General features: G+C 42.1%; 1 protein-coding gene across 1 annotated transcript in view; it reads left to right on the top strand.

The window, feature by feature from the left end:
- Window positions 1-22,330, top strand: part of ANXA7 (annexin A7) — a 1,208,209-nt gene that overhangs the window by 1,000,239 nt on the left and 185,640 nt on the right. Inside the window, exon 10 of the mRNA XM_044056080.1 lies at window positions 2,764-2,934. Within this exon, the coding sequence (XP_043912015.1) occupies window positions 2,764-2,934 (171 nt within the window). The remainder of the gene's footprint in view (window positions 1-2,763; window positions 2,935-22,330) is intronic.

The following is a 22,330-nucleotide window of genomic DNA, read 5'->3' on the forward strand; positions in this document are numbered from 1 at the left end:
TTCCTAGTCCCTTCATTACATGAGAGTTTGTCATTTGGTACTGATGGTTCATTGGTACCAGAATGTGGGTCCAGTGGCTCAACTAGTACATGCATGTCATATGTTTATCATCGGCATTTGCTGTGATGGCTTCTCCCAGACTGTCTCTCGCCCATTTCTCTGCTTAACTTTCCCAGTGTGAGTTACTGTAAACACTTCTGTTCCAGGATGGAATGAATTGTTTAGCACAGATAGCCCAAGGAGCTTGGTGTATTGGAGTTAAGGGCATTCCTGCTTACACTGCAGGCTGTACATGACCACTTTCCCCAGGTTGCCATTGCTACTCACTGTGACAACATGGAGGTGCTTTGGTACAGCAACAAGCAGAGAGAATTTTCTCTTATTCCCTGTGTCAGTAGGCATGGGAGATGAATCATGTGGATTCATTGGTTTCTCATAGTAGTGCAGATTCCTGGTCAAGTCACCTCTCTAGCAGGCAAATTCTCCTGATGCTTACTGATGCCACACCTGTGGTCACTCCGTGGCAGATGTCATCTTCCATCTCTGAGGGAAGTCTTGCAGTAACCGATCTACATCCCTGATAACACTAGCAGATATATTTCCTTCATTACCCAATAGGGGCAGACTTCCTAAGGCACATTGATCAAGCAGTGGCCCCCGGATCGTCTTTATGCCTTTTACCCTTTCCCCTCATAATGAATTTCCTGCTGAAAGCCATGTGGCACAAGGTGAAATTGTTCTCACAGCCCTGTAGTGGCCAGGACAAATAGGGTTTCTCGTGCTGTAGCATCACCTTTTAGAAAAAAACTTTGGTTCAAAGTCCCTTGTCCTATTAGCATGGCAAGCTGTCCCTAGAGCTCTCAGATCCTTCAGATTTAAACATGGTTTCTGCAGTTTCTCTAGCACTAGGGGCCCTGCTTAACTTCCCTGGGTGGTCCAGATACCCACAGCTGCTCAAATGCCGTGCACAAGAAAAGTTTACTGGAGTAAAAGGACACACTTTTTGCTGGTCTTGATCCCTTTTGTCTCCGATACCTGTGGTATTACAGTTTTTAACATGATCTGTAGCTATTCCACCGTCAAGGGACATCTAGCAAGACATTTCTAACTTTCACTGTTGCCATCAGAGTTTCTTGCCAGGTTCTTTAAAGGTTTGTAATGCTTTCCTAAGATGAGCATTCATTTTAAGATCACCTCTTTAAGAACGTTTTTCTCCTTGCAATTTGAATTTCATGTTGAAGAAACTAACAGTGGCTCCCTTGGAACCAGCAACTAAAGCTGATCTCAAAACAGTTCTTTAATAGGTCCTCTAATTAGTAGCGTTTTCATCAACCTGAAGGGTTTCATACTTTATGGTCTTTCCTGTAAGCTCTCATATGTATTGTTCCACAAGGATCACTTGTCTTTACACACTAATCCCACCTTCATGCCCAAGGTAGCCACAGAGATTAACCTTAATCAGTCAGTTAATATTCTAGTATTTGTTTCACAGCACTCTTAAGTGTATATCTGATACACTGTATGGATATACACCACTAAGATTTTACTTTAAAACAACGAAGGATATTAGAAAGGGTGATCATCTTTTTGTTTCCTTTGCTATAGTCCAACTGATAAGAAAGTATCTGAGGTTTAACTTGTCCAATTGACTTTGAGTGAATTACATCATGCTGCACACTAAATGTAATAAAACTCCACCGTGTATCAAAGGCTCTTTTTACTGGAACTTATAATCATAACTTCAGCTTTGTCCAGAAATTTGTTTGACGACATTTGTGTGGCTGTGATATGGACTTCTCTGCATACTTTCTTAAAGATGATATAAGCTGGATGTAATCTCAAGGTCTAGGTTGACCTTCAGGGTTACTGTTCTTCATTGTGTTTTGTCTTGATCCCACACAAGAAAAGAAGCTGTGGAAAACTTTACATACTTACCATAAAGTTAGATGTTCATGATCCATTTCCATTTACTTCAACATACTTTCCCACCACTTCCTTTCATAGAGAAATGTTTGCATGCAGGGGGGTGGGAAGAAAGTGAGGGAAGTCCACGAAGGCTGTAGGTTAGCTGTATAAGGGGATCATATTTGAGCTGGAGAGACGGGGAAACACTGTGCTGCAGGAGGTGTTTTTGAGCCTGATAGAGACTTAAAGGTGCTGACTGATCACTGCATATTGCTGCCACTCCTGTTGTTGAAGTGAATAGACATGGACCATGAAAATCTAACATTAAGTTCATAACTTTCATTTGTAGTTGGTACATAATTTTCATTATTTCTCCAGTAAACTTCATGGAGACTGTCTCATTTATTTGTAAAATAAGAACAGACATATCTGTAAGAATTCGCCTCACATCAGTGCCATTTAAATTTATGTTTTAAGCTTAGCTTGTGTGTCTTTAATGAAAGTTGTTTCTGCAGTGGCAGTGGAGTTCTGAGCTCCTTTCCTTGAGAATACTGATCTAACGGAGATGACCAAGTCTGCAACCTGTTTTCCCATTACCATAACTTCAATAGCATGGTTAGTTTGTTAGGGAACAGTCTTCCTCCCTAGTCATGTTTGTTTCATTTGGATACAAGGAAACCAAAGTCATGGATAATTTAAAAAAAAAAAAAAAAAAGAGGTTCTTTTCAAGGAGTTATTTTTAAACATTTTACTATACTGTTGGTCTTGCTAGTCCTTGCTTTTATGTACATTTCTGTTTGTTTTTTATATTTTCATTCTTATTTAGATATACATGAATGTACATATTTGTAATTTCAGGGCAATCGAGATGAGACAAAAACGGTTGACTACCAGAAAGCTCAGGAAGATGCCCAGCGACTGTTAAATGCAGGGGAGGGAAAACTTGGAACTGATGAATCATGCTTCAACATGATTTTAGCATCAAGAAGTTTACCACAGTTGAAAGCTACTGTTGAAGCCTATTCAAAGGTATGCATTTTAGCTAGACTGAGTTAAGTATTCCAAAACAGAAGAAAGATTATTCAGATAAGTAATATGTAGTTTGCTTTTTATAGCAGCACATTTACTTGGTGCTGTTACCTCAAAAGTAAAACAAAATGCAGTCATCTACATGAGTGATAAGCTCATTGTTAGAAATGTTTATTTTATTTTATTCAAAATATATTATTATGCTAGCCGGTATTATAAAAGAACTGTTTGTGTATTAAGGACTGTGAAGTTTCAAATCTGCACTCTGCTTCTTACAGATGTTACAGTAAACATACAATGTTTTTCTTGCAGTGGCTTTATTTTTATCAGTTTACTATTTAAGCACACTAGATAAAGTGCCTATTTTTGGAGATGAACCAAAAGCATTGTTTGTTTTGGGTGACTTGCTCTGCGTCACACGGTACACCAATGGGAATCAAATCCACGACTACCCATAACCCTGTGTCTAAACTGCAAAGTAGCAGGTTTACATATTTACAGAAAACAGAATAAAATTACCTGTATGATGCAGTGAAAAATTTGATGTTTGGTTAAATTCCATTATACATTTTTTTTTCTTTGCACGTGTCCCATCAGATCATCAAGTCTCTCCTACTCCAAACAATTGGCCTATTCTTTCTTGCTGAGATGGGAAGTGTTTGGACCATTCATTTCTTTGATGTGAGAGTCAGGCCAGTTGGGAGTGATGCTGTCATCCATGCAGGGATTTTTTTTTTCTGTAATGCCTTAGTATCTCCTGCTGATTTCTAAAGCAACCAAGGGCTTGACTTGCATAGGGGTGTTGTGATGTACATGGCACCACATGTACATAATAAGTAGTCCTGCACTCCCCCTTGTAGTTAACATCTCTACCTGATCCCCCATCCCCACCTGATAATTCTACTACGGAAAGTATACCTAAACACATGCCCCCATCCCTTCCCAGCAGAAAGGCATGTCATCTTAGTGATGTCATTCCCCTACCCCCATGCCAGCTCCAGCAGATGCCAGAACTGGTAATTAAATGTGTTGTTGTCAAGGCTTTGTCCATGTATACCAACAAAGCTGATCATGTATTCCATTATGTACTGCTGGCTTTATTCCCTACTCATTTTCATAACAATGTGTAAGGCATAGTAGAACCTTCTAGAAGAATACTGAAGCTTGGTTGATGTCAGTTAATTTTAGTTTTGTCCTTTAAACAGATGTGCATAGAGTTCCTGAAGACTGGTCAATAACTGGCACCAGTGGCTTTCCTTTTCAGTTGTTGTTTGTACTATAGAGCAAGGATCAACAAACTGAAAGTTATTTTTTTAATTCCTTTGGTGGCTGAATACTTGGAGAGATGTACTGATTATATTTTCCTCTTTAACAAAACATAAATGCACACTGATTTACTGGTTTTAACACAATTTGTTTGCCAGTCTCAATAATCAGTTTACTTTTATATATTTTAAAAGTGATGTGTTTTAGTGGCTTAATCCTCAGTTGCATTATGCTCCCATCTGTCCCAATGTAGTCTATGTCTTTAGGCTACATTGATTTTGAAATTTCATATTAGGATGCAGTCTTAAAAGCATTGAACTTTTGTTCTCCACATGACTGCTGGATTTAAGACTAGCTATGTTTATGCTGGCTTACTTGCATGTACAAGCACAAGGGTCTTTGTTCCGCTACTGAATTAAAAAAAAAAAAAAAAAAAAAGTGAACCACAAAACATTGAAAAGTAAACAATGAATGAGACAAACAGTGAACTGGAACACCACTGAAAAAAAACAACATTGAATGGCCATAGTTGGCCAACATCACGCACAGAACCAACCAAAGTGGGGGGCTGTGCCCCCACCCACCCCCTAAATATATGTACCAACTCCAAGATCACACTGCAGTGAGGAAAAGGGAAAATGTAAAAGGTTTCAGTCGCTCATCCCTCTCTAACATAGATGGAAAACAGATGGGGTATTTCGTTTAGATGCTTTAATACATGTAAACACATCTGGATGGATAGCAGCATCATAAAATACAAACAAACTGGCTAACAGACAGACCTTACATACATACATGTTTACATCCCAACAGCTTAGTTCCAAATGGCAGTCAGGCTCGCATGTGCTCAACATTTATACACTTGTGCAAGCCCTTGGATAGCTTCTTAAAGATATATACACACACATTGATCTACATCCTCCCTCTTAAAAAGATTGCCCTTTGTGAAAACAATATTAAAGTTTGACATGCATTACTATAGACATTGGAAACAAAACACAATGTTCATGTCCAGATTGCCATGCATCTGTTACATGGTCTGGAGATGCAACCAAATGTTGTAACATAACCTAGTCTGAATTTAGCAACAGGGACAGTCTTCAGTGAACAACTCATATCAGGAACTTCTGGATTCGTCATAGGAAAGGGAACATTATCTGGAAATTCCTCTGGAAGTGGAACACCCAGACAACTCACTCCGAGATAGTCCTTCTCACAAGGTATGTGCTGTGTTATAGGCTTGGACATCAGTATTAGATGCTTCCAATTCCACCTAAACTCTGCCCGTTGTGATTCCACAGTGTATGATCTCGGCTGTGGGCAAATATTCTTCACAACTCCATTACGATCATAACCTCTGGATGTTTGCATCCTTTACACTTCTCCTTCTCATAATGGATTGAGAGGTTTGCTGGTTTTGTCATAGTAAGACTTCTGGATTCGCTGGTGCTTCAACAGATTGGCTTTCACTGACCTATTCTTAATGCATGGAACCAACAATTGACTATTGATTGGTAATGTGGTTCTGGTTTATCTCGACAGAAGTCTTTGGGCAGGTGAACCAAGATGTTTATCATGAGGAACATTTCTGAGATTCAAGAGATGCAGGAAAACATCACTGTTATCTCATTTTGACTTCTCTAGTAACTGTTTTGCACTTTGAACTGTACGTTCTGCCAAGCCATTTGATTGCGGGTACTCATGGCTACTTGTGACATGAGTAAAGTCCTATTCTTCAGCAAATCTTTTGAACTGTTGGCTTGTAAACTGCGTGCCATTGTCAGATATAACTTTGTGCGGGCTACCATGTACTGCAAAATGATGCTTCATCTTAGTAAAGACATTACTTTATTCTAGGTTAGGAAGTAGGTCAATCTCGAACCAATTGGAGTAAGAGTCTGCTAACACCAAATAATGTTGACCATTCCACTCGAAAATGTCAGTGGCTACTGTCGACCAAGGTAGTTCAGGAATCGGATTTAGCTAAAGTGGTTCCTTCTGTTGTTGAGGTTTAGTACTATTACATATGGAACAAGATGAAAATGCTCTGTCGATGTCTAGTGACACAGAAGGCCAAAATACTAGACCTCTCGCCCTTCTTTCGGTAGAGTTGGTTCCTGGGTGACCACAATGCAAACTCAGGTTGGAATTACTTTGGAACAATCACTTTCGGACCTTTTATACATAATGATACCATTGTCAGACAAAATCTCATCTCTGTATGGAAAATGAGGTTGCACTTCTTGAGGTAAATTAGATTGCTTTGACGGCCATCCTTGATTGATAAAGTGATTGAGCCACTGTAAAACTGGATCTATGGCTGTGAGATCTCTTAGCTCATTAAGACATGTGGAAGAAAAAATTCTCACTTCCATGACTTCAAAATCAAAGTTCTCATTCTTATGCTGTTCAGTAGCATTTCTGGGCAGTCTGGATAATGTATCAGCAAGGTAAAGTTTGCCTTTCTTTTAGACAAGATTGAAATTACACTTTCGCAAACTCAGCATCATACGTTACAGTCTGACTGGAGCTGATGCATAGGCTTTCTCAAGATAGTGACTGGATGTTGGTGGTCTGTTTCAATCTGGATAGGTGTATCATAAACACAGTCATAGAACTTCAAAATGCAAACACAATTGCCAGAAGCTCTTTCTCGATCTGGGCATACTGCATCTAAGTTTGGGTAAGAGTTCTCAATGCTTAGGCAACAGGTCAATCCTCTTGTAGAATGACTGCACCAAGACCAAGTTTTGAAACATCACAAGAAAGTGTTACTGGTTTGTGAACATCATACTATCTGAGAGTTGGTGGACTAGAAATTCTCTGTTTCAGGACATCAGATACTTTCTGGTGTTGCTCTATCCAGGACCATGATACATGTGTCAGCTCTCTGAGCAGTGCTGAAAGTTGGCTCAAATCTGGAATGAACATGCCTAGATAGTTAACCATACCAAGAAAATGTTGCAGGACTTGAATATTGCCTGGTGCTGGCATCTCAGGAATGGCTGTTTGCCTAGAACTGTCTGGTAGTAGGCTTGAACTAGTAAATAAATTACCAACATAAGTAACTTCTTGTAGCCTGAATTTGCATTTCTGTGGATTGAGCTTGAGTCACTTGACGTGACCTTTCCAGAACTGTTCTGAGGTTTCTGTCATGCTCAGCTTCACCATTACCTCCTACTAGTATGTAGTATACTATAATAGCACAAGTATACACAGAAAAAATTTGCTCCATTGCACGTTGAAAGACTTCACTTGCAGAATTTATCCCAAGTGGCATTCTCAAAAATCTGTACCTTCCAAATGGAGTGCTGAAAGTTGCGAGCAGTGAGGATCTCTTGTCAAGCTGAATCTGCCAAAATGAACTCTGCATCTAAGACAGAAAAGACAGTGGCATTTGGCATCAAGGCTGCGACATCTTACACTGTATGCATTGGATTATGAGGTATTTTTAGTCTTCTTCTTTCGGCTTTTTCCCGGTTAGGGGTCGCCACAGCGGATTGCCTTGTCCGCACATTGAATGGCAGTGGAGTTTTACGGTGTTGAGTTGCCAGCCCGGCGCCCAACCTTCCACAGAAGGCACACTCACACGCACACCTAGGGCCAATTTAGAGTGTCCAATCCACCTGCAGCATGTCTTTGGGATGTGGGAGGAAACCGGAGCACCCGGAGGAAACCCACGCGACCACAGGGAGGACATGCAGACTCCGCACAGAGGGCACCCCAGCCGAGGATCGAACCGGGGAACCTCTTGCTGTGAGGCGGCAATGCTAACCACTGCACCACCGTGGCCGCCCTTATGAGGTATTTTTAGTACTTTGTTCAAATCTCGTGGGTCAGTACATATTTTGATGTCATCTGAGCTTTTCTTATGAATTACCACCATGGAAGATACCCATTTAGTTGGAGTTGTAACTGGACCAATCACACCTTGTCTCACCATTTTATCTATCTTTGCTTTGACTCTGTCCTCCATGACTGTTGGAACTTTTCGAGGTGGTCTGATAACTGGACTGACATCTGGATCTAACTTCATGGAGTACACAACTGGAAGCTTCCCTAGTTTGTCTTCAAAAAGATCAGCATAGGTATAAAAAAATGTACTGAGCAAAATTAGAGTAGTGGTCTTTTAAGCTAACATGGTGGACTTCCTTATTAAATGAAAGCAGTCCCATTTTCAAACTGTCTCTGAGCCCTAATAATGACTGGATGTGCCTCTTGACCACATAAAATAAGTCGTAGCATCTCCCAGCAAAGTAACATGAAAGCACTAGCGAGCCTTCAGTCTGAATTTCTTCACCACCTTAAGCAACAAGTTCATGCACCTTGCCAAATCAAACCTTTCACCATGACGCACACCAGCTGTTTCTACTGACATAACATTGCACTTGGAACCTTGGTCAACTTTGAGCTCTGTGGGTTTTCCATTTATCCAAAGAGTATAAAATACTTCATTCTTTGCTTTTACATTTACTGCATTGACTGTTTCGTGAAGCACTGACACACCATCAACATAAAGAGTAGGGCTGCAGCTCCCTGATTGATCAATTTGTTTTAGACTGTTCCCTTTTAATAAAAGAATGTGGGCCTTTTGATTTACAAACCTTTTAAAATGATTCAATTTATTGCATTTATGGCATTGCTGACAAAAAGCTAAACCTTTTTACCTTTTAGATTCATGACTTCCACCACAATTATGGCAGTTGGCAATGAAACTAGTTTGGGGCACATGCTTTGAGCTTGCTGACTCGCTCTTATGCTTCACTGAGACTGTGCGAACTCTGGAATTTGCTGGAAAGCTCTGGGGTTTACCGTTGAGTGCTGCAGAGGCTACAGTTGCTGCCGTTTGCTTGGGCCTGTTTCTTTTATCCACGTGCTGCATACTAGCAAAACGAGCTTTATCATTGTGCCTTCTAGAGCTATTCTCAATTGTAAGCATATTGGTGTTCTTTTCTTTGAGCCCATAAAGCACAACATGATACCTAACACACTTGTAATAGGGGACTCCATAGTCAGGCACACTGATGTCCCACTCACCAGGTTGGACAAAGAGAAGGTTACTGTGTCCGCTGCTTGTCGGGCGTCAGAATCCTCACATCATGCAGGCACTCAGGTCACTCCATAATAAGTACAAATATGACTCTGTCATTGTCCGTATTGGTGTGAATGACCTGAGACGTACCTCCCTGGACTACATGAAAAGAGACATAGAAGAGCTCTCTGATCATTTAACCAAGGCAGGTATGACCCTAGCCCGAGTAGCATCTTACCTTCAACAATGATACCTCAGTACAAGGAAAAAATATACATTTCAACAAATGGCTAAGCTTCTGGTGTCATTAAAAGGGGATCCAGTGTCTGTCTGCTTGGGATGACATGTTCGACAAGCCACGATGCTTCGCCAGAGATGGCTTGCACCTGTCACCCCTGGGATTCAGGATACTGGCCAAAGGCTCTTGTCACCCCCATAGTGCCTTTTTTAGGCAAGGCTGAAAAGACAAACCCACCACCGTAATAAGTACCAGTGACAAAAAACTGAGGGTAATGCTGCTCAATGCCAGGAGTTTAAACCTCAAAATGCACTCGCTCAAGGCCCTTCTCAAAATGGAGAACTTCGATATCTGTGCAGTAACTGAGACCTGGTTCAGCAGTTTCAGGCTACAACTCATACCACACATTTTGGCCACAAAACCTGGACCGAAACACCAAGGGAGGAGGCATATCCATATTCATCAAGGATAACCACACCTGCAGACTAGTTGCAAAGTATGATGCCTCAGAGGTCATCCAAGTGCAACTGACAATGGGCAAAACTGCAATCCAGATTGTAGCTTGTTACAGATCACCATCCCTACCCCAAGAACCTCACTCCTCGTACCTCGCAGTACTGAAAAACATGAGGGTCCAACCAAACACCCTAATACTGGGTGATTTCAATTATCCAAACATCAACTGGGAAAACTACTCAAGCACTAATACCTTTGCTCAATGCTTCCTGGAATATTTTAACTCAAATGCCCTGGACCAGCTTATCAACACCCCTACAAGGGGCAACAATATACTGGACCTGGTCATCACCAATATGGGGGACAAGTGCTCCACACCCAAGGTAAATCCCTCGTTGGTTAGCTCAGACCATAAACTCATCACCCTCAATATCCACATACCACTCCTCCCCCAAGGAAACCACAGTGAAAAATTTCTCCAAAGCAAACTTTATGCTGCTTAAAACGGAGGTGGTAAACCTTGGCACACCCATGCAAAATGACAACTTGGTTGAATCTGCTGTAGCCTACACAAAAGCACTCTACAAGCACTTACATGAGTGCATGGACCGTGCTATTCCGAACAAAACCAAGACCAATTCCTCCAAAAAAAGGAAAACAGTCTGGTGGACCCCTGCTATAAACAAGCTCTATAATAGAAGGAAGAAATTATTACAAAAAAGAGTAAAAACCCAGGAATGGTGGAACACCCTGACCAACCTTAGCAAAAAGATATGGTCCCTTATAAAATCATCAAAGGCGAGCTTTGAAAGAAAAATCACAACGGACACCAAAGACAACCACAAAGCATTTTTTGGCCATGTCAGGAACCTAAATGGCAACTCCCAGATCTAAATAATGGTTCAGAATTCATGGAACCAACTGATATCGCCAATATACTGGCAGATAGTTTCAGTGCAAACTTTACCCCACCCTCACCCCCTAAAGGGCCCATATCTATGCAAGAAGATTGAGCTCCCCCATAATCACGGACACCCAGGTGAAAACGGCACTTTCTAAAGCAAAAAACACAGCATCCATGGGACCAGACCGCATCCCAGGCTGCGTAGTACATGAACTCCAAAACAAACTAATCCCTCACCTAAATACCATGTTCAACCACAGCCTCTCCTCAGGCTACGTGCCCACTGAGTGACGCACTGCAACGGTTGTCCCGCTTCACAAAGGAGCCACCACCAACCCCGGGAACTATCGCCCCATAAGCCTGATGAGCCTCGTCTGTAAGGCCATGGAGCATATCATCATGGAACTCCTAAACAACAACATTGGGAACCTACAAACCCTAGACCCTACCCAGTTTGGTTTTGTAAAGGACAGGTCATGTCTCCTAAACCTGGTTGACATCTTCAAGACAGTCACCAAAGCAATCGATGAGGGAAAGGTGGTCCACATGGCATACCTTGACCTTGCAAAAGCCTTTGATACTATTCCCCACTCGGGAATTATATACAAACTTAGCAACCTAAATATAAACCCCTACATCACAACATGGGTTGCTAACTGGCTCACAGAAAATAGGAAACGCTAGGTCCAACTCCAAACCTGTGACAAGTGGAGTGCCCCAGGGCTCAGTTTTGGGACCTCTCCTGTTCGGTATTTACTTCTCCGAGGTACAAGCAAACACAGAGGTACTTTGACTAACAAAGTTCACAGACGACTGCAAACTGGGCACCATAATTGAGACTCCTACTGACATAGATATCCTCCAAAAGGGGCTCAGTGAAACAGATACATGGTGCCAAAATCATGGACTCAAGCTAAATGTCAAAAAGTGCATTGTCATCCCTTTCGGGAAAAACCAAGTACCTACGAATTACCACATAAGTGGCAGCTCGCTTAACACAGAGAGTTTGATAAGAGACCTAGGGAAGCAGGTGGATAGTAACCTCTCCTTCAATAACCACATCTCTAAAGTGGTTAGAAAATCCTTCTACATGGCCCACCTTATCATGAAGGGGTTTGCATCTAGAAAAAAAGAAGTTATTGTCCCCCTCTACTCATCACTCATTAGACTCATTATTGAGTACATTGCCCCATTCGGGGATGTACCTTACTAGACACCTGCAAAAACTGGAGAGGCCTCAAAAATACCTCACCAGGAGGATAATTGATCTAAAACATATGCCCTATGCGACCAGGCTAAAAAAACTTCAACTGTACTTGGTTGCATACCGGCTACTTAGAGGTGATCTCTGCCTGACATACAAGGCTATATCTAACCCCAAATTACTGGAAATGCTCCACTTAAGGAAAACCCCATCTACCCGAGCTACATGCTCTAGGGACCTAAACCTGACATCAACAATAAACAGGACTTTTTGGAGGAACAGATTTGTGTCCCAGAGACTCCCCTTCCTCTGGAATAAGGTCCCCATATATATGAGGCAGAGCTCCTCATTGGCGCTCTTCAAGAAGAATCTTGATGAGTGGATGGGGAACAGGAAATTCACCCCGGGAATCTGTTATGTGGCTCTGCTCGACAGAGGCTCAGGTAACTATACCACATGGGAGGCGCAAGCCAAAACAGTTTGGCTAGGCTTAATTATGCCCTAGGGCCAATAGCCTAGTACCTACCTATGATATATCTGACAAATCTCAATGGCCTTATTCAAAGTTAAATCACTGTCATGAAGCAAAATCTTTCTGACCGCATCATCTTTTGTACCACACACAAGTCTGTTCTTTATCGCCTCATCCCTTAAATCACAAAATTTGCATGTCTTGATCAAGTCAGTTATATATGCTGCAAAAGCTTCACCAGGCCTTTGATCCCTTGTATAAAATAATTGTCTTTCCATTGTAACATTTGTCTGGGGGTTACATATTTCTCTGAATTTATGTTTTAAGCACTCAGGGTCCTCCCTTGACTCAGCCAGTATAACAATATGGTGGTTTACCCCTCTCCTGTATAGATAGCAGGTGCATACACAATGAACGCTCCCTTTCAGTGGCTTCTGACCCAGCTAAATTAAGAAGAATAAATGCCTTTGTACAGTCATCTTTATCAGAAAATGCAGCCTGCATGAAAATGTGCTCAAACAATCTCCATTTTCAGCAATATTCCTGTCAAACACAAGTGCACTGGGTTTTCGAAATCTTCTGCCATGCCCGCAAAGTATGCGCAAACACACTGAAAATGTGGCCCTTGTAATTATGTATGAACAAACTGTTCTATGAGCTTGTAATAACATTCAAATGCACAATAAACTCTTCAAAATACTGTACTTTGCGAAATTTGCTCTGTAATAGCTGTATCTTGTGAAATAACTTTACTGTACTACTGCACAAACATGCGAGCACTTTATACATTTCTGATAACTCAAATATCTTTAACAAATACAAAAAAATATATGCTTAGCGAAAATGTGGTTTCCTCTTATTTTGTTTTATGCAATTTGGACTTTATTTCAAACATTTTCTATAGTAATTCAAATATTTTTATCAATATCTGACATATCGGTTTATGTGAACATTGTTTAGAGCATTCTGTATGACTCGTTTCATATTTTGCGAATAAGAAATAGTGCTGAGCAAGTTTTAACATCTGAAATGCATTTCTGACCTGTTTTGCGACATATACATACAATAGGGATGATTCACTCCATTATATTCCTCTAGTTTCAACTGAGTGCCTCTCATTCTGGAACTGAAGAATAATACCTCACTAAAAGAATCACAGGCCTAAAGCAGATGCCCTACGCTGACCGCCTTGAAAAACTCCAGCTATACTCTGTCGCATATCGTCTACTCAGAGATGATCTCTGCTTAACATACAAGGCCATGTCAAACCCAGAGCTGTTGGACATGCTACACTTAAAGAAATCCCAATCCCTCAGAGCCACACGCTCCAGGGATCTAAACCTTGTCATCACAATAAACAAAACCTGCTGGAGGGATAGGTTCCTGACCCAGAGACTCCCCAGACTGTGGAATAGATTACCCATACATGTCAAGCAGAGTGCCTCTTTGGTCCTCCTCAAAAGGAAGCTTGACGATTGGATGGGAGAAAGGAAATTCACCCCGGGGATCACGTCAGTCGCCTGCTGGACAGGGGTCCAGGGAAGTAAATAGTGTGGGAAAAAATAGCCCGGGAATTGTTCTGGCTAGGCTTGTATAGGCCTTAGGGCTGATAGCCTAGTACCAACCTATGAACTTATGGATTCCATCCTGTCACCATGTCCTTTTAGACGTGCCACTTCTGACACAATGTCGCTCGTCCCTCTCTTAACATAGATGACAATCAGGCGGAGTATTTTGTTTAGATGCTTTAATACATGGAATACATCAAGATGGATAGCAGCATTATAAAATACAAATGAACTGGCTAACAGACCTTACATACATACATATTTACATCTCAACAGCTTAGTACAAAGTGGCAGTCATGCTCACATGTGCTCAATATTTATACACTTGTGCAAGCCTTCGATAGCTTCTTAAAGACATATACACCCACATTGATCTACAGTTTCCCTTCACTTACCCCATATATCGCTTTACTTTCCTGGTTGTTGGCCAACTATGGCCATTCAGTGTATTTTTTTCCGATGCTGCTCAAGTTCGCTGATTGTCCCATTTGCTCCTTTTCTTTTGGCCTTTTGCAGTTTGCTGTTTTTCAAATTTGGTAGCCGAACATAGACTCCAAGCACAACACATTGCTTTAGTGACAAAAATGCTTTTACAGGCCAGACACATTGAAAACAGTATGCAGATTAGTAAAGCTCAAAGCAAACTGGTATGTAAATGAAATTAAAATTCAAATTCTTTTGCAACCAATAAGAACATTTCACTGTTAATATTAAGGGAATATACTTCAAATCATAAAACAAATAAATATCTCCACATGTTCTTCCCTGCTAAGGATTTGCCTTGTTTTTTTTTTTTTTTTTTTTTTTTTTTTATATTTAATGGCATGCTGTAGACTGGTGCTTTTCTCCAATCATTTTAAAATGCTCTTCATTGCTTCCTATGCTGACAAAGTGAAAAGTAGAGTGCTCCACTCAATAAAAACAATTTCCTGTTCCCTACCTTTATTTATTATACAGTCGTGCACAGAATGGCATCTGTAGGCTACATTAACCATGTGCACAACACAGTTTTCTTTAAGTGCAATCTGTCATGCATGGAATAGCTTCATTTGATGCGTGGAGATCAGTGTTCTAACCCCAGTAATAAACATTTAAAATATGTGTGCATTTTAATTAGTACAGCATTTGAAACCTTTATATTCATTCAGTCGCACACAGCAGAATAGCACTTGCTCAACAGTCAAGGTCATGTGTCTTTACCCATTGTACTAGATGATTGCAAGTTTGTAAAATAAAGGGAAATACTAGGATCATAGGAAATTACTAGGCTATTGGCCCTGAGGCCCTTATAAAGCTAGCCAAGAGTTTAGCCCATGTATAGACAAATCAGCACCAGATGCCGCTATCCAGCAGGGACACTGGTGGAGTCCCAGGGATGTATTTTCTATTTCCCATCCAGTTATCCAGCTTGCGCTTAAAAAGGGGTAAAGAGGTACTCTGCTTGATGTGGCGAGTGAGTCGATTCCATAGATGGGGGGAGTCTTTAGGACACAAATCTGTCCGGCCAACAAGTCCTATTGATGTCACAGACCAGGTTGAGGCCGTGTGTGTGGGTTTCTCAAGTGGAGCTTGACTTGCAGATATGCAGCAGTCCCATCAAGGCAGGGTCCAAGATCGCCTTGTATGCCAGACAGAGGTCACCTCTGAGGAGTCTGTATAAAACAGAGTAGAGGGATAGGGCTTTTAGCCTATCTGTGTATGGTAGATTTTTGAGGGTGTGGATTCTCCTGGTGAGGAACCTCTGTGGTCTCTCTAGCTGCTGTATGTGCTTTGCGAGGTCCAAGCCGAATGGGGCATTGTACTCTATAATGGGCCTTATATAATACAGGGATGTTATGATGACCTTGTCCCCTGGATGAGATACCCATACTTATGAGGTGGGCCATGTAGAAAGCTTTCTGTACAATGGAAGCAACATGGTAGTCAAAAGTCAGGTTGCTATCAATCTGGGTGTCCAAATCCCTCACGACTGACTATGTGCTTAGGACATTGTTATTAATATGATAATTTGTATTGATGTCACTCTCCCCAAAGGGGATGATGATGCACTTTTTTTGTATTCAGCTTGAGGCTATGTTTCTGGCACCAGTCACTTGTTTGGGCAAGACACTCTTGGAGGATGTTCACATCACTAGGGGAATTTATGACAGCGCCCAGCTTGCAGTCATCTGCAAGCTTGGTCAGCCATAGTCCAGTGGTTTTGGCCCGCACCTCAGAAAAGTATATCCCAAATAACAGAAGCCCGAAGACCTAACCCTAGGGTACACCACTCGATACGGGTCTACTGCTTGAGGTGGCTTCCCCTATTTTGACTAGGTGGGTTCTATCAGTGTGCCAGTTAGCTACCCATCTGGTAACATACAGATTGATGGCTAGTTGAGAGAGTTTATCTGTTATGCCTAAGTGGGGAATAGTGTCGAAGGCTTTGGCCAGGTCAAGGTAGCTGGTGAGCACTGTCTTCCCCTCGTCCATGACTTTGGTGACTGTCTCAAAAAAGTTGACCAAATTTAATGGACATGACCTCCCCTTGGTGAAGCCAAACTATGTGGGATCAAGTGTTTGGGGGTTGCCAATGTCCTTGTTAATGAAGTCCATGATAATCTGTTCCATGACCTTGCAGATCAGGCTAGGTAGACTTATGGGTCTATAATTTCCCAGATCGGTGGACGCCCCACCTTTGTGTAAAGGGATGATAGTGACTGTCCTCCACTTAGCTGGGACAAAGCTGGTACTCGGGCTTTGGTTGAATAGGGCACGTAATGGTGCTGCAAGTTCCTGCCTGAGTTCATGTATGATGCAGCCTGGGATGTTATCGGGTCCATGGAGGCTGTATTGTTTGCCTTTGAGAGAGCAGTGATGACCAGATCCCTAGATATAAGGGGAAGGGGGCAGGTACTGGGAATGTCCTAGTTTACTGATTGGGGGGGGGGGGGACAGAGGGATGAAATTTTCACTGAATCTGTCAGCCAGCAAGTTTGATATATACATTTTACAGTCTGTATTCTTCTAGTGAGGCATCTGTAGCCATTCCAGCTGTTGTGAATGCATGGTCAGGCACCGCATTGTATTCTGTTATTGGTTTAATTAGGGCTGAGTGTAGTGGGACTGTGGTCACCTTGGATCTGGATGTCATGCCTTTACTTATAAGTTGTACCACGTAGAAGAAACTTACCACCATGGACATATGGTATTCAAAGTTCAGGTTACTGTCAACCTGAGTTCCAAAGTCTCTTTTCACTGGGTGTAATCTCAGAGGACTATTATCAGTGTTGTAATTTGCAGGGTGTTTGTCTTCTCAAATGGTATGTTTGTCTTTTCGGCTTTTCCCGGTTAGGGGTCGCCACAGCGGAACTCCGTACCGCTAATGATTGGCAGTAGATTTTTATGGTGCCGCGTTGCCAGCCCGACACCCAACCTTCACCCATTCACGCATGTCTTTCAGAGGCCACTCGACCGCGGGGAGGACATGCAGACTCCACACTGAAGGCACTCCTGAGAATCAAACAGGAGAACCTCTTGCTGTGAGGCAACAACGCTACTGCTGAACCACCATGGCTTGTCTTCTCAAATGGTATAATAATGCATTTGTTTGCATTAAGTTTTAGATCATGGCTCTGGCATCCGTTATTTGTCTGTGTCATACCCTCCTGGAGGATATCTACATCTTTCGGGGATTCAGTGATTGCACCTAGCTTACAGTCATCAGCAAATTTGGTCAGCCAGAGGCCCTCTACATTTGCATTGACTTCAGAGAAGTATATTCTGAACAGGAGTTTCCAGTAGTGAGCCCTGTGGGACACCACTTGTAACAAACCTCTTGATGGAGGTGGATTCACTCGCACTAACTTCATGTCCTGTCCCTGAGCCATTTGGCTGTCGATGGGGCGACATAGGGATATATGTCTAATTTCTGAGTTTGTCTGTAGTACTCGAATGAGGTATTTTATCAGATGCCAGGTTGAGGTAGGCAGTATGCACCATTTTACCCTCATCCATGGCTCTAGTGACTTTCTTGAAGAAGTCCACAAGGTTTAGTAGGCATGACCAGCCCTTGACAGAACCATCCCAGGATAGTTCCAGTGTTTTATGATTTCCTATATCTTTATCAGGTCCGTGATAATTCTTTCATGGCTTTGCATAAAAGATTAGTCAAACTTGTGGATCTTTAGTTCCACGGGTCTGTTAATGGTCCCCCTTTGTGTAGAGAGATGACTGATGCAGTCCTCCATTCCCCAGGAATGAAGCCTGTTGGAGGCTCTGGTTGATCAGATATTCTACTGGGCCTGACCTATCATGTTTGAAGATATTTAGGAGGCATTCTGGGATATTATCAGGATTCACTGATGTAGTGATTTTAGCTCTGGAGAGTGCATTGTGGACCTCCAAGGAGGAGAGCTCCTCAACCCATCCACCAAACAGGAAGTCTAGGTCCTGGACTGTTTGGGAAAGTGCACCTACACTTCAAACACCTTTGCCTTGCGTGCACTTTATCTTGCCCAATTGACAAGACTTCAGAGAGAACATGTATGTGAAATGTCAAAGGATATTAAGACTCAGCAGCCTCTGTTGGCTCAGAAGATGCTGGAGAGTCAACTTTCTATTACGTAGTCAATATTCAATGTCTCTCTGATGCTGAAGTCCAGTGTGGCTGATGGTATGTCCTATGCAACAGGCACCGGCATTGCAGTTCGATGTCATGCCTGGAAGTACTTGTCCAATTCTGCAGACTATTAGAAGGCATCCCTTGTTAATGCACTCTTTGATGGTTCCTTGCTGTTGGACTGATAGGTAAAGATGCACTTACTTTGAGCAAACAAAACAGAAGACAGAAAGATGCCGTTTACCGTTGGAGTTAGTTTCTTGACTTCTCAGTGGTCATTCTCCAGGAACCAGAAGGACAGGAAACATCTAGTTTTTTGCAAAGTGCAGCAACCTTTCCAGGATGCTCCTAGTGAAGGTTCTGCCCCCTCCTACTCCCACCCTACAGCATGAGGGGCAACCATATCAGACACTGCCCAAAGGGCAAAGGCGGTCTGCAGTACCAGGGCTTCCATGTAGTTTTCTCTGGGAAGCTCTTCCAGCTTTTCTGAAGGGTTGCCTGATTGAAAATCTCTGGAGGCAGTCATGGATGTATTCAGTAGATCTGAAGGTTGCCCACCATCACATCAAGATAGAAACTCCAGAAGATTCCTGTGCTTTTGTCTGGAAGCCAATCATTATCAGTTTCGGGCACTGTCCTTTGGTCTTATTTTATTGAGCTGGGATACAGCATCTGAATTGCCTAGACATAGTAATCCCTTGTTAAGTTTAGTTCTGGTGGCTGCCAAAAAAGCAATTACTAGAAAATGGATATCAAAGTCTAAACCAGCCATAGTTGAAGTTGTGAATATTGTAACAGAGGTAGAAGAACAGGAACTGGGATCTTTAGAAAAGGGTAGGAGTAAAAATTACATAGAAAAAAATGGAAATTATGAGAACAATATATGCAGAAAAAAATGTTTTGTAGGAGGAATTAGGTTTAAGAGTAGATGGAAATGAACAATTTATATTATGTGAGATTGGTTATGTTGTATAGGGCAATGTATGTGACGTGCAATGTTTGCAAATGTGAACTTGTTAATATGGTTTGATTACTTTTGTATAAATGTAAGTCTGCCTGTGTCACAACTGATAATTCAGAAAAGGTGTTTTATATTATTTAAAAAAAGTGTGTCATATGGATAGAAAGTGCCTCCACAGGATGCCCACAACAAATGTGTGTAATATTTGGGTGTTACCCACTTAGATATTGATTGTGAGGCATGTCTCACTTTCAGAACCTGCGTCATTAATGAGAGATGTTCTAAGCTTGTAGCCAAGGGTCTTCTCAACCCAGCATCTACCTCAACCTCCTATCTGTCCTTGGGTAAAATTCTGACGGGCGGAAGAAGCAGTCTAAAAATAAGGATTGTAAGATCCATGAAAAGGAGTGGTAGGGTCACAAATGACCTCCTTTGTCTTCAGAGGACTTGCCAGAGCTGAAGGTTCACCCACCTTTGTGCCCCTGGCTCTGACCCCTTCAGGTTCCATCAATCCCCAGTTCTTATTTCAGTCTTTTAACTCCCTGTCTCTTGGCATTCCTAGCCCCTTTCTGGCTAAGGACTTAAACTTCCTCAGGCATACTGCAGTCCTCTTGTGCCTTATTACTCTTAGAGTTTTCTCTGGAACCACCTCCTTCGCATAGGGTCCAGTCTTTCCCCTCTTGGATCAGTGCTTCTGATTAATGTTGAAAAAGAGGTCATCAAAGTCTTCTTCAGTGACTTCTTCCTTTAGTTGTACCAGGTCGGTCATGAGGCTCAAACCATCTGATCTAGAGGAATAGACAAGATCCTTTTTGCAGGCTCAGTCTCATTTAGGTATTAGCTCAGCCTTCATGGTCTTGAGGACTGAGGTGTCGGCTCCTATCTTTGTTGATCCTTCCTCATTTCTTTCTGTTTTGGAGTTGTTGGGTCTGATCATGCTGCCTTCTCCTTTGCAGGTGCCAATGGCTTGGCTGCTTCAGGCATAGACACCATCCTTGGCATTCTTAACTCCAGCATTTTTTCATTTATCACTGCCAATGGACTAAAATGGCTTTGGTATATGCCTGTGCCTTAGGGCATCTACAAGCTGGCCCCGTTCATAGGGGGGACACAGGTGACAATCAAGGAATTAATTTGTGATTTTCTAACTATTGGTCCAAATTGCATATGAATAGGCCTAGGGGAGGAGCTGTGCCTCACATGAATGTGGAGTCTGTACCAGATACGGGGTAAGCTATGAGACACCTACCTCTCTCTCCAACATGTTTTGTTTGTCGGAAGACAAGGTTTAGATTCTTAGATTAGGTAATTGTAGTTCTGTTTGATTTGCAAATTTGTAGCAGGTCCATCAATGCTAGATTAGAGAATGCCTTGCAGGTTATGCATAGATCGCCCCTCAGTAGTCTGTAAGAGACCAAGTACAGGTACAGGACTTTGAAGCGACCTGCATAGGACATGTTATTTACAGTCTGTATTCTTCTAGTAAGGCATCTGTAGCCACTGCAGCTGTTGCGAATGCATGGTCAGGTATACACTGAAGGGTGCATTGTATTCTGTTATTGGTTTAATTAAAGCTGAGTATAGTGGGACTGTGATCTCCTTGAATCTGGGTGTCATGCCTTTACTTATAAGTTGTACCATGTAGAAGGATTTTCTTACCACCATGGACACATTGTGTTCAAAGTTCAGGTTACTGTCAACCGGAGTTACAAAGTCTCTTATTACTGGGTGTAATCTTAGAGGACTATTATCAGTGTTGTAATTTGCAGGGATGTTTGTCTTCTCAAATGGTATAATAATGCATTTTTTTGCATTAAGTTTTAGGTCATGGCTCTGGCATCCGTTATTTGTCTGTCAGACCCTCCTAGGGGATATCTACATCTTTCGGGGATTCACTGATTGTACCCGGCTTGCAGACATCAGCAGATTTGGTCAGCCAAAGGCCCTCTACATTTGCCTTGACTTCAAAGAAGTGTATTCTGAACAGAAGAGGTTCCAGTAGTGAGCCCTGTGGGATGCCACTTGTAACAACCCTCTTGGTGGAGGTAGATTCACTCACCCTAACTTTGTGTCCTGTCCACAAACCATTTGGCTGTTCATGGAGTGACATACGGATATATGCCTAATTTGTGAGTTTGTCTGTAGTACTCAAATGAGGTATTGTATCATATGCCAGGTTGAGGTAGGCAGTATGCACCATTTTGCCCTCATCCATGGCTCTAGTGAATTTCTTGAAGTAGTCCACAAGGTTTGGTATGCATGACCAGCCCTTGACAAAACCAACCCAGGATAGTTCCAGTGTTTCAAGATTTCCTATTTCCTTTGTTTATCAGGTCCATAATAATTCTTTCATGGCTTTGCATAAAAGATTAGTCAAACTTATGGATCTTTAGTTCCCTGGGTCTGTTAGTGGTCCCCCTTTGTGTAGAGAGATGACTGATGCAGTCCTCCATTCCCCAGGAATGAAGCCTGTTTGGAGGCTTTGGTTGAACAGAGGTTCTAGTGGGCCTGACCTATTATGTTTCAAGCTATTTAGGAGGCATTCTTGGATATTATCAGAACTCACTGATGTAGTGTTTTTAGCTCTGGAGAGTGGATTGAGGGCCTCCAAGGAGGAGAGTTCCTCAATCCACCCACCCAACAGGAAGTCTAGGGCCCTGGACTGTTTGGGAAAGTGCACCTACACTTCAAACAC

The sequence above is a fragment of the Protopterus annectens genome, chromosome 14.part0 (genome assembly GCF_019279795.1).
Source record: "Protopterus annectens isolate FY-2018-M chromosome 14.part0, PAN1.0, whole genome shotgun sequence".
Taxonomy (NCBI): Eukaryota; Metazoa; Chordata; order Ceratodontiformes; family Protopteridae; genus Protopterus; species Protopterus annectens.